This window comes from Sphaeramia orbicularis, chromosome 16 (genome assembly GCF_902148855.1).
Source record: "Sphaeramia orbicularis chromosome 16, fSphaOr1.1, whole genome shotgun sequence".
Taxonomy (NCBI): domain Eukaryota; kingdom Metazoa; phylum Chordata; class Actinopteri; order Kurtiformes; family Apogonidae; genus Sphaeramia; species Sphaeramia orbicularis.
Window position 1 is genome coordinate 60,505,774 of NC_043972.1, and position 16,775 is coordinate 60,522,548.

Genomic DNA, 16,775 nt, shown 5'->3' on the forward strand with positions numbered 1-16,775 from the left:
ACACTGCTTAAAGCTATAATATCTGACATTTCTTCATTCAAATCAGCAGCAGACCATACTGCAGACACCATTTTAAGGAGAGTGCAGCATCCTCTCTTTCACAACTGAAAATAGATGAAAAAATTTAGCGCTAGCCTCACTGCATAATTGCCTAAGTCATATTATTTCAGGTCATAGCCAGTGATCCAAAATGAAGCAGCAACATTAGGGGAGGAAAGTTATGCAGATATCACAAAACCAAAATATGAATTAGGCAATTATACATTAAAGTATTTTTGAGCACAACAAAAACACAAGTTAGCCATATTGTATAAAGAAAACACAATCCCCCACACACAGCAGAGGCCAGCGTTTCTTATGCTGTTTTGTTTATTTTTTTTGTCTTGATTAATTGGGTCTATCTCTACAAGAAAACATATGCACATCCAAGCAGAATTACACACATTTAAGACAAAAAGAAAGGTTTTGGTTCTGGAAAAACATAACACCACACCTGAAGAAGCCCCATGTGCATCCACACACCGTCCAATGTGGATAATGAATACAAGAATCACAATCACTAAGTTCCCTCCTGTACATGTGAGGAGACTAGGGATGTAACGATTACCGATCTAACTATAAACCGCGGTAAAATTCCAGACGGTTAGTATTACCGTTTAAATTCTAATTGTCCTGATAGCCGTGTTTGATTACCGCACTTTGAAAACTAATGGTACTGCTCATTTCCTTGAGACAAAGCAGCATTCCAGGCGCTATCTATCTATCTATCTATCTATGAAAAAGAAACTCCAACAACTCAAACTTGATATGGAAAATGGTCAAACAGTGGCCATAAGGTGACATCTTTAATGCACATTTGTATATTTGAGTGTTTACATGTTAATATTTTAATGTTTCTGGTAACAGAAAGTACATTGTGGCTATTATTTAATTTTATCTATTTATTAGTTTTCAAAATAAAACTTGGTTAAATTATTTCAGTGTGTGTATTAGTACTTTTTGAACATTTTGAGCACAATTTAAACAATACTGCGATAATAATGATAACCGTGATATGAAATTTTCATATTGTTAAATCCCTAGAGGAGACCTTTATGGAACGGACCACGGTTCCTGTTGGGGGAGTGGCTTCTGCTGCTGTATGGGATTAGGATGGCTCCCATGGCGCCATAATGCCACATGTTTTCTCATATAACGGTCCCATGCTCTTCACACACTTCGATCCTGTACTGGAGCCATGTGAAGGAGGTCAACGCTGTCCAAACCCATGGAGTGAAGGTCACCTGTCCAGTACAGGCTGGTCAAAGAGACGCTGTCTCTTCACCCAGGTAGATGTGACCCTTCCAGGCTCTTCTCTCCACCTGGACATACACAGCCCTGGACACCGGCTGGGCGCTGTGTCATAAGACTGGCAGCCACCCAGCCCTGCTGGGGAGGGTGGGGCTCCAAACACTTTATGAGTTTCTGTCTGGACACAGACTCAGAGACAAGCCACCTATTGATCCCATCTGACTGTAGCTGTACCAGCAGCAGCAGCACGCTGAGCCCACATCTGCCCCTGTCCAGGACGTTTATGAGCACTGACACCTACAGAAATGACATTGAACGGAGCTCCTCTGAACCACAGATGAATCCACCCAGGCTTTAGCAGTAGGTCTGTCCAAGGTTCTAATAGTTTTGGATTTTTCATTATAGTTTAGTTTTATCTAGTTTTAACTTTTTTTCCTCTAATTCAGTTAGTTTTAATTAATTTTTAGACGAGGTTGTCTAGTTTTTATTCGTTTTCATTATTTTCTAAATGCTTAGTTTTAGTTTAGTTTTTTTTATATCTTTTCTCTTCTTCACACCGTCGAATTCAAATAAATCCAGACAGGACTCTGCTGCTTTCTCCCAAGTCTCCATGTTTCCAGGTAGAGTGGGGATGAGAAGACAACCGTAAACCACAAGTGACAAGAAGTGACAGACTAGGGCTGAAAGATATATCGTTATCATATCGATATCTAGATATGAACATTCAAGATACTAATATCGAAAAAGCAACAATATAAACGATATAGATTTCCCCTGTGCTCACCCTGCATGTACAGCTCTGGAAGTCACAACAAATTTCATTTATTCATACTTTATGTTAATGTTGATGACTGGCAGTGAGTTCTTATAAATAAAACTGCACTTTCCACATTCTTTTGTATTATGACACTTATATGTTTCTGAAAAATGCTTGGTTTTCACCAAACCCATAATCATATCATATCGTATCAATATCAAGGTATCTGGCATGAATATGGAGATATGAAATTTTGTCCATATCGTTCAGCCCTATGACAGACCATTAAATATCATATGGTGCCAGCAGCTAAAATTGCTTGAGGGAACCATCAATCCGACATTGACAAAGACGAAAATGAAGGGAATTTTATCAAGAATTTTTATATGTTTTAGTTCATTTTGTAAGCACACAATACAGTTTCAGTTAGTTATTGTTTTTTTCTTTTAATTACAGTTTTTATTTCAGTTAACGAAAATGTTTTTACAATTCTAGTTTTCGTCATTTCGTTAGTTTTCGTTAATGATAATAACCTTGGCTCTGTCTAGAGTTTGACCAGGGCTCGGTGTTCCTCCTAGTCTCAGAAGTGCATCAAGTGCAATACTGAATGGAACGTGAACACTTGACACAAAAGTCATGTGTTTGTCCCACTAACCTGAAGAAGCACCATCTACTTACTTATTAATGGGACTGTGTTGGAGAAATCCCATGGGAACAGCGTCATGTGTAAATGGGCTTGGCACCGACACTGGATCCCTGACACACAGCCGTAGTGAGCAGCTGTTTAGAGCGGCCCAGGGAGGTGAACTTACTTTTTTATACCTTCTGTGTTGCTAAAACAACAAGGTAACGTTGTGAAACACTATCTACACTGAGGCAGTCCAAACAGCCACATCATCCGGCGCAAAAAGGCTCAGTGACCTCATCGGAGATGTATTATGCATGCACAAGAGTTCATGCAAAACAACTGTAATGTTCCAGACTTACAGCGTTTCCCAGAAAAAAACTAAACAGCTAAAACGTGCTTAGAGGTCTTATTTCTGTCTTTGTGCATAAGAAATCAATCTCAGTGAATCCCCAAAGGAACTTTGTGTTGGTAAATGACAGTTCTGCAAATGTACAGGATTTCAGTTCTGTTCAACATGTTGATGCTCATATGAACTATGTTTTCAGCTCAAAAACGTCCAATTTCAGCACAATTAATGCTATATTTTCATGTCACAAACGGCCAAGTTATATTTTAAAGGTCCCATATTATGCAAATCTCACTTTGTGAAAGTTTTCTTATAGTAGTGTGTGTTGCAGTAGCCCATTATGAGGTTCGAATTTGAAAACTGTCTGTTTCCTCCCTGCCTTGCTACACCACATTTTGTGAAAATGCCTGCTCAAACGGCCGAGTTTGAGTTGGGTCCGCTTATGACGAAATAAGCGGATTTAACTCCTCCCCCTGACTGTGCCCCCACCCTGCATGAAAAGGTAAGCCCCACCCTGGCAAAGCGAGCCCCACCCTGGCAAAGTACCTCTTGGACAACAAACATGGCGAAGGCGAGACACGCAAGTTGTGGTGTTGTTGGCTGCACACACCAACACGAAAGTTTATTTTTGCTCCCCACTTCCGAGCCTCTCCGAAAAAAGTGGCTGGATTATATCTTTGATGGTCATGTACCAAACAACATTCCGAAATGCTATATTGTTGACTAACCATTCCGAAACGTCCTGCTGCAGCCGCAGAGTCGGGACCTCATCAGGAGCCTCTCCTTCTGGGTCAGACTCTGGGTCGAACTGGTATGGCTGAACTACTGTGTCCCGACGAGCCATAGCTTCACAGTCAACATTAGCGTGTAGTACCACTAGCGTAAGCCGCGTCCTCTCCCAGACAAGGGAGGAGGAGTGGGCGTGGACAGATGCGTTCATTTGCATACCCGGAAGCAGGCCCAGAAACAGCCTGTTCTGAGGAGGGCTGGTGAGAATGACTTTTTCGACTGCTGAAACTCCGAACAAAGGATGATTTTGGGGCGAACAAACTTAAATACTATGTTTTTGGGCTTCTGAGACCTATATGACGTGACTGAAAAATAGCATAATATGGGACCTTTAACTGAATTTACCTGAAAAACAAATCTTCTATTCTTTTAGATTCCCCAGTTTTTCTTCACAGATTCTCTCCTCCATATCACATGTTTTATTTGTACAGGTTCAATCTGGAGTATGGTGCTGATCCATCCTGCTTATGTTACACCAATACATACATGAAGAATGTCATACGTCACTTTTTAAATCCACGGTTTTCTAATAATAAGCATTTTTATAAAGAAATAACAATTCTATATTGTTATTTCCTCTTTAGTCTGATGCTAAACGATACAATAAATAATTATGATCCTGGTTTTTGCACAGGGATCATTAGTGTAAACGCTGACATGGCTGCAGAGCATCAGTATGATGGGATCCACAACAACCATGTCACATCCGTCCACTGACACATTTAGTGTTTTTATGTCAGCTGGGATTGTTTTAGATCCACAATACCAACATTTATGAAGAAGAGGAGAATTAGCAATAGTAAGTCTATAAGTTTATTCCTAATAAAGTACTGGTACTGACCAGAGCATCATGGGTAATGTCACGTCCGTCCACCAATTATTTATGCTCTTTCTAATGCTATTTTAAGAATTCTATTCTAATTTATTTTCTTCTATTCTGTGTTATTTTATATTCTATGCTATATTCTGTTCTATACTGAATATATTAATTTCAATGCCCCCCCCCCCTTCTCAAATGTCACGTCCGTCCACCAGCAAAAGTTTTCACATACACGTGCTATTTAAAATCCAATATTTCTGAAAATAGAGCTCCCACTGTCAAATAATATCAGTAGTCTCTGCACAAATGTATTAGCATTATTTCAACACAGTTCTATGTATTTCTTCCAACTTTATTTTTTGACAAAAATGGACACTCATTTGACCCCCTAAGTAAACTTTAGCTGTAAACATTTCCACAGTGTTTACTTCAGTTTTGTGAAACTATAGACAGACTCAGCTCTGCTCCTCACCCAGTCCTCATATGACCATCATGTGTCACAGGAACACACAGCTCCAGTAAAGCCCATGTCACCAGGTCCCACTGGTTTCATGTCCATGTGACCCGTCTATGACCAACCTTATGAACAGCTGGAAAGTAGGAGTCCATGAATCAAAGCAATAACCAAAGACGCAGGCTGATGACAGTGGAGTAGTATGGAACAGGGACGGGTACCGGAACCCGGCACTAAATGGACCCAGGGCTAAATAATTAAAGACCACAGTATCGACAAGCTCTGACCTGATCCGTTTAACAGAACTGAAGACATAAAAATAGAACATAGAGTTTGTATGTAACACAGATGCACAGTGGTTGGCTTCCAAACACCTCTCACTAACTCAGCTCGTATGTGACACATTTCTGTGATTTTCAATCCAGATGATAAACCTGGGGGGTGGGGGTGTCATACACTGTCATACACTGAAACACTGAGCTGCTCAAACACACACACAACAGCAGGTGGATTTACAGATCTGGACACTGAGGGGAAACTACAGCACTGTCCAAACAGGACTGAAGAAAAAGGTCAGCATTCACTTTTACTCTATACTATACAAACCATGAATGAACGACCATTTCCTTGGACTGCAAACCAGAGGTTGCGCTAGACATTTTTATTGTCCGTCATTTTGACGAACAGGGTCATAAAAATTCCGTCATAACACATTACTATCCGTCATTTCAAATGTTTATTTTTTAATGATAATGACATATATTTAGTTGTATTTAATGTTCAAAAACATCTCAATGATGCAGCAACTGTAGTTGCTGCTGGCTGATAAACCAATGTGATATCACGACTGGCAAAATTATATATGCCACTTTTAATTGGTGTGTTATCTGTAGACATTATAAGCTTTCCTTGTGTATGTTCACGCAGTGTCAAATCCCATGTACTGAGGGTCAGGGTTCAGGTTCTGTGAACCACAGATCTGTGCACAAATGGACATACCATCAAATAACACATGAAAGGTAGAACATGCATACATATAACACCAAATGAAAGAAGAACTGGAGTATCCCTTGCTTGTCCGTCATCCCTCACCGCATCAGTCCCTCTTTTCTCACCACATTTATCAATGCCATCACATTTACTGGGCTTTTTAAAATAACTAAGGAGTCTCGGCTGTCTTCACATTTTGCACTAGCAAAGTAGCATCTGATTTTGGCTAAAGTCAGCAAAACAACGAGACAAGACTGGACACTGACTGATTAATATGCACACTGACATCAACTGGACAGGGGGTCTACTACAGGTGGACTAACTGGACAGGGGGTCTACTACAGGTGGATTAACTGGACAGGGGGTCTACTACAGGTGGACTAACGGTGAGTGCCATCCACCATAAACAAACTGTGTGTTTACAAACCGACCCAGGAGATCACTCAGGCATCTTCGAATTTTGGCATGACATGCATTGTGGGAAACAGAGGTTCGAACAGCCACCTGACAGCAGCAGTAGCAGCGCAACCATATGGTATTATATGGATGAAACAAACACGCAGAAACGGCTGGAGGAACATGCATAGAAGAAAGGGAGTTCCTGCCATTTATGATCGTATCTGTTCCAGCTGCCGCTGTAAGGTGGCTGCGTGAGCCTTCACTTCCCACAATGCACGTCGCGACAAAATTCCAAAGATTCCTGAGTGACCTCCCGACTCGTTTGTAAATAAACTGGACCTGTGTTATAGTGGATGGCACTAAGGAAACTGTTCACCGTAATGCAAGAGATTCAGGTGAGTAATGACAGAAAGACTTGCAGATTCGTGATACTGAGGATAGACTGAGGTTGGACAGATATGATGAAAAATTGGTCACAAAAGTCTCCCACACCTTTAATGTAGAGCATAGATGAGATCTTACTCGGAACTGGATCAGAGTTCTGTAAAGTCAAATGGACTGGGTGCAGCGTACAGCTGGGGTTCCACGGCAGCACATCCGGCTCTAGCCAGGCTCCGCCAGCGTCAGCTCCAACCAGTGACAGTAGTAATTCCATAAGTCAATCGTCTTACAAAGCTCTAATATAAACACATGTTGTCCAGAAATGACATTTGAAAATGACAATGAGCCGTACCACGGTACATGCTCGTACCGAACCGCAGGGGGGTTTGGTATGACGTTTACCGTTACACCCCTACTCAAAATGTTCAAATATAACATGTGCGCACTTGAAAACCCTCGGCCTTCAGTCCCTGCCAAAGTTTTTGTACATACAGACATATGGAAGGACGGAGATGACTGTTAGCTAATGTTATGCTTTAGGCTATCTTTAGATTCTTATGTTTGGTGCTAGTTTTACATGAAATCTATTAACTTATCTAACTTTAACTTAACTAACAACATTGTACTACCATAAAATAGACTTGGTCTCGCAGATAAGCTACCGGTTGCACAAGCTATTCAATAATGAAATGCATGCATATCAACAAATAGACCAGGGATGGGCCCAGTGCTAATGGATGGAGTCACCTTACTATCATTGTGCAGGGAATATGAAGTACTCATAACTACTGAAAACCAAAAGGTGAACTCAGGCTCTCACAGAGATGGTGTGACGGTGCATGGTGCAAACTCTGTGCGCACCTGTCCGCAGATGTTTGAGTTTCATAGTTGAGCGTACCAATTTCCTACATTTACGCCATCCTACCTTGTGTGACACCGAGTCCGCACAGTTGTAAAAACTGAGCTTTGCGCGTACGTGTCAGAAGTGAAGGTGAAAGCTGAAAGGCTTCACTATTCCTCTAACTCAGGGGTCGCAACCCTGGTCCTACAGAGCCACTATCCTGCATGTTTTAGATGTATCCGCCTTCGAACACACCTGATCAAACATAGCCTATCATCACGCTCTGCAGAAGCCCGGTAATGACCATCAGGTGTGTTGGAAGAAGGAAACATCTAAAACATGCAGGATAGTGGCTCTGTAGGACCAGGGTTGCCGACCCCTGCTCTAACTCTTTGACACACACACACACACACACACACACACACACACACACACACACACACACACACACACAGGAGCAGCGAGCAACAGAATCTCCGCAGCAAAAAAAGTTAATATATTGGTTACACATTGGCCGATGTTGATTAATCGTTGATCAGCTATAATCCGATCAATCGGTCAGGCTCTATTCAAAATGCAGCTGCTCCAACTGTTTTTCCTAGATCTTCTACCCCACCTTTAACCTTGTAGGCCCATGTAGGATTTCCCCCCATCGGTAATGGGACATTAAGATAGTCTCGACTGGGTTTTACTACAAAGGCAGACGGTGCCACTGAGTCAGTCAGGGAAAGGGATAATGGACACGTTTACCCGTTCATCTGAATTTGAACATCACTGATAAAATCCAAGCAGACAAGACACCAACATAAAAAACACGGTCCTGCAATTAGTCACGGTAGGTTATGCATATGATAATTTTATTTCGAATATAATTTAAAGCCTCTGGTACGATACTTTTCCCATCTGGTAACACTGAACATTACTTCCGTATATCACTAGTGTCTATAAATGACTGATCCTCATCCTATCTCAGGTGGGATTACTGGTGGAGATCTTGGTGTAAAACCTGGTTGGTCATTTTCATAAAGAAAATTAAGATGGTCCAACAAATAATTCTAATAATAACAGCAAGCTGAAGTGGTTTCAGTGGTTTTATGCTCATTAAAATGGTCTGCTGGAATGTTGCCCATTTGGAACCTGGGTTTAGAAGGGGCCGATGCACACGCTCCTTAAAACCTGCCTGAGGTGCACTCTGCTGCTGGAAGCATCGATACATTCCTTGAAGTGTTGAGGACCCGGCATAATGAGCCTGACAGTGCAACCTCACACTTCCTCACACAAACTGCTCATAAAGAGGGAGGAGGTCTGTTTCATCTTCTTAGCCTAATGCCTTGTGGATCCCTGAGCTGGCAGCCAAACTCATCAGCCACTGAGACAGAATGTGGCGTAATACACACACACACACAAACACACACGACATGTAAAACACATCAATTGTCGGGCTGGGAGCTGGTGTCCAGACTGGCTCTGATCAACAGGGGTGTTTTCAGGGTGGGCCAGTCTCTGGTGTGTTCAGCATGTCCAACACCAGCCTGGATGGGTCCCTGGGACCAACCCCTACAGGTGTGGGGGCTCTGGGTGGGATGCAAGCCATTACTTTAACCCACTGGTTCCAACCTTTTTTACTCCTGACCACATTTTAATATCATACATTCTGTCGACCCCACGCATTCAAAACAGAGACTGTTTTTTGGCTAAAATTAATTCGTTTTTGATCCTGTAATAGTTTTCTATCCTCTGTTTCAATCCAGGTTAATGTAAGAGGACATTTAGTCTATATAATGTATATTGTTGTGGACGGCGGCAGTAAATCCAGGTGTAGATTACTGCACAAAGGCAGAATTGGATTTTCCTTGGTCAGGATATGTACAGTCAGACCAGCTTGGATTTACAAGGAGGACAATTAATACTGGACAAACAATAACTCAAACTATGACTTATGAAAGAGCTGCAGCATCTGAAACCGACCACAATGAACATTTGACAGATAAACAGAACCACAGTGCTGCAATTTCAGACTCAGTTTATCTGGTATGGATTGGGATTGACTCTGTCAACTCAACACAGATTTATATTAGGAAGGTTTATTTTTATCAATTACTAGAGATTTCAGGCGACACTGCATGGGGTCGGGACACCAAGGTTGAAAAACACTGCTTTAACTTTACTTGAACCCTTCCTCACTAGTCCCTTTACTGTCGACCATGGTGTCGACATACACTCAGATTACCAGAGCCATGTACTGGATTTGAACAACACACAGTTGTTGTGATGCAGGACCAGGAAATGAGGGTGAACCTGTGTCCTGCCGTGCTGACTGTCTGTCCTGCCCTGTTGACTGTCTGTCCCAGTGTCTTCACAAACAAAAGCCCACATAAATACAGGAGCTGAATAATTGAAGCCACAGTGTAATGCAACCCTCTGTCATGTTGCTCATTGGAAATAACCTCATCCCAGTTTCCAAACCAGTCCAGACCCATGAACCCTGTGACCGGCTCCGGTTCTGAGTCGTCAACAGGAGGTGTTCGGTCCTGGTGTGGAACTGACTCCTCCCAGCCAAGCACACACTTCTCATCCATCCTACATGAACTCCTCTGTGGTGAATTCCACGCCACTGGACGTTTCCCGGTGAACCGCTGGGTCTAAGCCGGTGCTCTAAGTCAACGTTACATCACTCCTGCACCTTAAATAAAAACCCAGCTCAGATAATCTGGATGGTGACAACCGGCACTTTGAAAGCCAAGTAAGAACATTTAGATGCATTAAGCCAAGAAACCAAACAAATCAGCCCCAACATGTCCATGTAGTCCGAGCGGAACTTTGACATGCATTGGTTTGTTCTGCTCGGCTAACACAATGATCACCAGTACATTTAACATCACCGAGCGGAAACACATTCCTATCACATCAAACTATGTGCTACTAATGCTACCCGGTCCTAAAGGTTGACCCTGAGAAGCCCTTACGGCTACGACTATTCATTGGAACAAAATATCTACGAACAATACACATGCTTACATAAACGCATTTGAGGGCGTTCAGGCTTCATGCACCGATAACACACAGCTCTGTAACTTTCTTTTCACCTACTACACAAATCCACTGCTGCTGGGGAAACAGCTAAATATATGAGAGACAACTTACAACAGAGAATGCGTAATTTGTTTCGGCAAAAAGACACAACCATAACGTTTGGCTAGCAAGTGGCTACTTTTAGCCTGGCTAATCAGCAGCTAGCGTTAGCCACTGACAATGCTAGTAGTTGAAGTATCCCTTTACTTCTTACCGTGAACGGCGTCGCAGATGTTTTCATCGTCCCATTAACTTTTACACTGCGTAGCGACTTGCGGATATCAGTTAGGTTTCCAACGCCAACAATTCCTAACTTTTAAACATCTTCAAAGGTGGAAGCAAACGTAAAATCCTACACCGGACCACCACCGACAAAGTAATTTCTCCACCACTTACAACAACAACGTCAAGCGAGGGACCAGAGCCCGCCCCCGCGGACGGAGGGCCAATCAGGGCGAAGAACGACTCCCATTGACGTCTACATGCACCAATGGTTATCCTTGGGTATTTTGACTGATGTTCCCCAATTGAGTAAGCACCAAATGAGAGCCACAGAGTTCAGAATATTCGTTTGCCAATTGGCTACACGAACATGAGGGGCTCGGAGTTGTACCGAAGGAGCCTATTGGTGCAGAACTCCGACTGGACTGACAGGTGCTTTGGGTTTGACCAAATATCTGGGCGGTTCTAGAGCCTGGGTGAGGTCATCTGAGATGATGTCAACCCAACGTCATTAGCCGTGCTAAATAAAACACAAGGGGACACACATTTACCTTTAAAAAGTTTAATCTTTCCCAAGAAATAGAAAACAAACCACTTCAGTACAATAAAATGCATAACAATAGGCAAAACTAAATGTCAAACAACAACAGTCATACATGTACTACCTACAAGCTGGATGAATGAAGAAGTCACATGTCACTCACAGGACAGAATGGGCTGAAGTAGTTTTATGTGTAAAGCAGCATTACAAGTTCACCAAAAACTGCAAACGCTGCCTCTTGATGTTGTATTTATCCTCCTGCAGATCTTCACCGTAACTCCCAGACCCTGCAGGGTGCTCCAAAATAATGTACAAAAAAACTAAAACACTTCTGAGTGGATCACAAACTGCCTGTCGAAGTGGAGCACCACTCATTCAACGCCGTCTTCTGTCTGGACTTCTGCTGCGTCTCCGACCGCCAGTCCTGAAAAGAAGAAAATAGATGGTACAATAAAATAACACACGACTTGATCATTTTTAACCAGTTCACACAGTGTTCCACGATGGCATCTGTTCAGTCTCTGAATGAGACTTTGCCTCCTTTTGACATTTACCTTTTAGACTATGGGTCCTTGTTTGTGTAGACCTTTATTATACAACAGGATTCAGATCAATTAAAAACCAATAACTACAAAATACTTACCCTTAAAACACTTTATATCAACAATGGTTAGTCACATCCTAAGAACAAACACTCCAGATGATAAAAAACAAACAAAAAAAAGGTATTTTTATCATACACATTTTACACTCCAACACACATTTACTTTTATAAAAAAAAAGACGACTGGTTAACATGCAGGTTATTGATACTCAGTGGTAGTAAATGTAACTAAGCACAGGCTCTGGAATGTACTCCAAGGATCAAAGTAGTCCAGTCCAAGACATTTCTAGCAGCTGTTTGTGTGCAAAACAACCTCATATATCGGTACACTATTCTAAACTCCAATTCAAATTTAGGAGGAAACACAGTCCGCTGAAGATCATGAACATTAATTTAGCTGCAAAATACAAATCAGTTTTCAACTCATTATGTTGCCTTTAAAGTTAATTCGATACCTGGAAACTTGACTAAAATGAGAACGTTAACACACTGCCTGGTTCTACAAAACCACTTTAAGACACTTTAAAGAATGAAGATCAAAACCTGAAAAGCTGTTCTGTCACTTGTTTGGAAGTGGTTTCTGTCCACTGTACCCTTCTGTACCCTACTGTAACCTAGTGTACTCTACTGTACCCTTCTGTACTCTACTGTACCCTAGTGTACTCTACTGTACCCTTCCATACTCTAGTGTACCCTACTGTGCCCTAGTGTACTCTACTGTACCCTTCTGTACTCTAGTGTACTCTACTGTACCCTAGTGTACCCTACTGTACTCTTGTGTACCCTAGTGTAACCAAGTGTACACTACTGTACCCTACTGTAACCAAGTGTACACTACTGTACCCTACTGTACTCTAGTGTACTCTACTGTACCCTACTCTGTGCCCTAGTGTACTCTACTGTACCCTACTGTAACCTAGTGTACTCTTGTGTACCCTAGTGTACTCTACTGTACCCTAGTGTAAATCTACTGTACCCTACCGTGCCCTAGTGTACTCTTGTGTACCCAACAGTACTCTAGTGTACCCTACTGTACCCTAGTGTACCCTACTATACTCTACTGTACCCTAGTGCACATAAACAGAGCCTCACCTCCTCTTGTTCTTGGGGGGCCCTCGGACAAACCCCCAGTCCACACTGATTGGCTGTCCCATCAGGTCCTGGCCGTTCAGCCCCTCCATGGCGGCCTGGGCGTCTTGTACGTCTCATACTCCACCATGCATACCCCTGTGTACAGGTACCAGGACAGATATGGCATCAATGACCAACCCCTCACTGTGGTTCCCCCAGTACACTCACTCATTTACAGAGTATTTAGTATTTACAATACTTCTCTTTACTAGTAACCAATTAAACGGATGAACACAATGACATTAGTACGATAATATTGTGATGTACAGCAGATTTCCACAACAGCCTGAGTTGAAAACACAGTTTGAATGTTTCACCTGACTGCAGGGGTTTATTCAATAATTAGTGCACTGCTGCCACCGAGTGGTTCACAGTGAAAATAGGAGTTTGAGACATTCTGCTTTGAAAAAATGGTGCACAGGTGAACACGTTATTGAGCCAATGACAAAACTGGTGACACCTATTACTTGACAGGAAAAATGGGGGCTATGTCCTTTTCCAGTTTCAATTTTTAGCTGATTTTTTCAGAAGCAGCCAGCAACTGGGGATGAAAAAAGTAAACAAACTGAGGGATCAACAGGTGGAAAAGGCAGCAGAGTTTAACAATACCCCAGCCCGGTCACACAACACTTTGCCCCTCCTACTCACTGATACCCCACCTACTCAGGGATTCATTTTGAGAGTAACTTTCGATCTTTTCAAAAACTATTTGTGGGGAAAAAAAAAAAAAAAAAAAAAAAAAAAAAAAAGCAAACATTGGGAAAAGGCACATATAAAGAACACACGTGTGAAATTTGAAAAGATTCACGTGAATAGTGTCTGAGAAATGGGATGGACAAAAATCTCAGATGGACAAATGGAATTCCTGGTGTAACCCCCCCCCCCCCCAATAAAAAAAAAGGCATAAATTATGGAGATGCAATAGTAACTTGCAGAAAACAGAGATGGAAACCAAAGACTGCAGTTAACTAAAACAATCATATAATAACACCATTAAGGTTCTCTGTGACATTTTCAACAGCTTTTCAACCCATTTACATGAGGTTGGAGTCTGTTCCATGATATGACAAGCAAACCTGAAGCAACCCCCCCCCCCAAAAAAAAACAACTAAAAACCTCAATCAAAAACAACAATAATAACAGTAATAATAATAATAATGGATTACATTTATCTAGCACTTTTCTATTAACCTTACTCAAAGCGAGTCAAAAAAAATTGTGGTAGTGAGGTGGAGTTCCTTAACAGGTTTAGGGTTAAATGAGGCCCCATCAGAGAAGGGAAACATAGCCTAGGACATGCATGAATACACCAAGGTAAACAAAACCATGACTCTGTTCTCCAGTTAAAACAGTGATTTGGCTTATGTTCCATTTGTAAATTGAACAAACTGGACAGACATCAATAAGCACTGAGCCTTTATTACAGGAACCTCATTGAATACACACGTGATTGGTCCACTGTGCTGGGACACATTTAAACCCCACTACACAATAAAAATCCTGCAGGTCCAAATACCTGTGACACGTTTCATGGATTGGGCCGAGGAATACTGCGGTCTCATCGTTATTCCACTTTAACCTGTTTCAAGTACCAGCTGTGGTTCTGTGCTTTATGTTCATATATGAGAAAACAACTGATTCAGTCATATGAGATAAATGTTTGCTACATTAAGATTTATTAGGAAAAAAGTGTTTTCACTTCCCATAATGCACATGAATAATCACAGGAATGTCAAATCTTTTTAATTAGCAGTTTCAGAACGTAAACATCTAGTGTTATGGAGGGAACTGACCGTCTCAACACCCAATGACTGCATTTCTGGGCACTAACAGTATCTACTCACACTACTTCAGATGTAGAGGAGATGAACAAACACCTCTACCAAAATACTCGTTAGTATCACAAAACAAACACAAACCTCACATGTACACACACACACACACACACACACACGTATGACTCTTCCAAAGAGCACTTTTAAAGGGTAATAAAAAACATGTATGACCCATAACAGCAGTGTTTTTAAACCTGCAAATGATAGTTTTCCCACCTTGAGGTAGCCTGTTCTGCGGTCAAGATTAAGATGCAAATTCTTGATTTCTCCGAACTCTGAGAACTTATCGTGAATATCCTCCTCAGTGGCTTCTTCATGCACACCAGTCACAAACAGGATCCAGCCCTCCACAGCTGCAATGAAGGAGGACACAGAACGGCATCAGACGGCACATAGCATGACAATATGAACAAATAAGCTGCTGGGACTGGGGAGCTCCTCAGTTCTCCTTCCCATGCAAAAGAAGAATTAATCTGAATGTGGTTGTGTCTGGCAAAGACAGGAAACATATTATACAAATAACAGTTTTCTTTATGCTTCTGGTGGCACCTCCTGGAGTTCAATATGTTGTTCTTTTTTTCTTTAGTTTATTTACATCAGTTAAAACACTCATGGTCTATTAATGATAGCTATTTTGGCCAATCCTGGATTAAATAAATATTAAAACATTATCTAAAAAAAGTGGGAGTATCCAAGGACTGCCAATCTGCACAATGTACCTCTCCCTATCATTTCTTGGATTAACATGGAGCAGCACTTACACCTCTGAGGACCTGGTTCATCTCCGTCTTGCTCCACAGTATCATAATCCTCTTTGATTCTGGACCTGGCTCCTTCCTCTGAAACCAGCAAAACAAATATCAAACAATGGTTGTTTCAGTGCTGTACTGTACAAATCAGTATTACACCAGTCCTAGAGCTCACCTGAACCAAAGCCACGTCCTTTTCTCTTCTTAGCCTTCTCTTTCAACTTATGGATGCTTTCTGGTGGAGGGAAGTTGAATAATTCAAAGTTATTACTGTAGCTAAACGTTGTCCAGCGTTAATAGCTGCTAGCACATTCAGCTACTTCATCCATACTCTTATTGCGTGACTAATTAAACGGGTTTTCAACGGGCCTAGCGGACCTTCTTCACGTTATTGCTCTGTGTGCCTACACTGTATGGATGCGTAGATGAAGTGATGGGACACGAGTTGTACATTCTGCTGTTAGCCGCATTAGCATTCACACAGGGCGTTAGCAATAGCTAAGCGCAAAGTTTAACGGTGTGTGCTACGAGTTAATGATAATAATCCTGAACATTTAGGGTATGACTAGACATCAGCCTTTAGTAAAATGTCATGTTACAATTGTAAAATATCACCTGGAAAGTGAGCCCAACGTGTTAAAGCCAGCTGATATAGGAGCCCATTCTGGCCCAAAGTGTATGAGCTAACAGTGTTGTTAGCGTCACTTTAGCTCGTTAGCATAGCAGGCCGGATTCTACGCAGGCTGTCATTATTGGACTTTTAGCAGCCGGCTCAGTGCTACAGACCGTTACTGTCATTGTCCGCAGACGCCAGGCTCTAGAGCATCTCTGACTAAGCCTTCAAACATGACTATTACCATCACCATCCTCATCCATAGGAAAGTCCTCTCCTCCCGCTTCATGAAGGTCCAGTACGTCCGCCATGA

General features: G+C 41.9%; 2 protein-coding genes across 2 annotated transcripts in view; both read right to left on the reverse strand.

Moving 5' to 3' along the window:
* otud7b (OTU deubiquitinase 7B) overlaps positions 1–11,175 on the reverse strand; it is a 63,667-nt gene extending 52,492 nt beyond the window's left edge. Inside the window, exon 1 of the mRNA XM_030158669.1 lies at positions 10,982–11,175. The gene's annotated coding sequence lies outside the window, so the exon portion shown is untranslated. The remainder of the gene's footprint in view (positions 1–10,981) is intronic.
* A 360-nt stretch (positions 11,176–11,535) lies between these two features.
* The window catches only part of rbm8a (RNA binding motif protein 8A), a 5,306-nt gene continuing 66 nt past the window's right edge, over positions 11,536–16,775 (reverse strand). The window contains 7 exon segments of the mRNA XM_030159032.1: positions 11,536–11,954; positions 13,227–13,329; positions 13,332–13,361; positions 15,295–15,453; positions 15,862–15,939; positions 16,025–16,084; positions 16,707–16,775. The exon segment at positions 16,707–16,775 is cut by the window's right edge and continues 66 nt beyond it. Of these exon segments, the coding sequence (XP_030014892.1) occupies positions 11,906–11,954; positions 13,227–13,329; positions 13,332–13,361; positions 15,295–15,453; positions 15,862–15,939; positions 16,025–16,084; positions 16,707–16,773 (546 nt within the window). The 5' untranslated portion in view covers positions 16,774–16,775 and the 3' untranslated portion in view covers positions 11,536–11,905.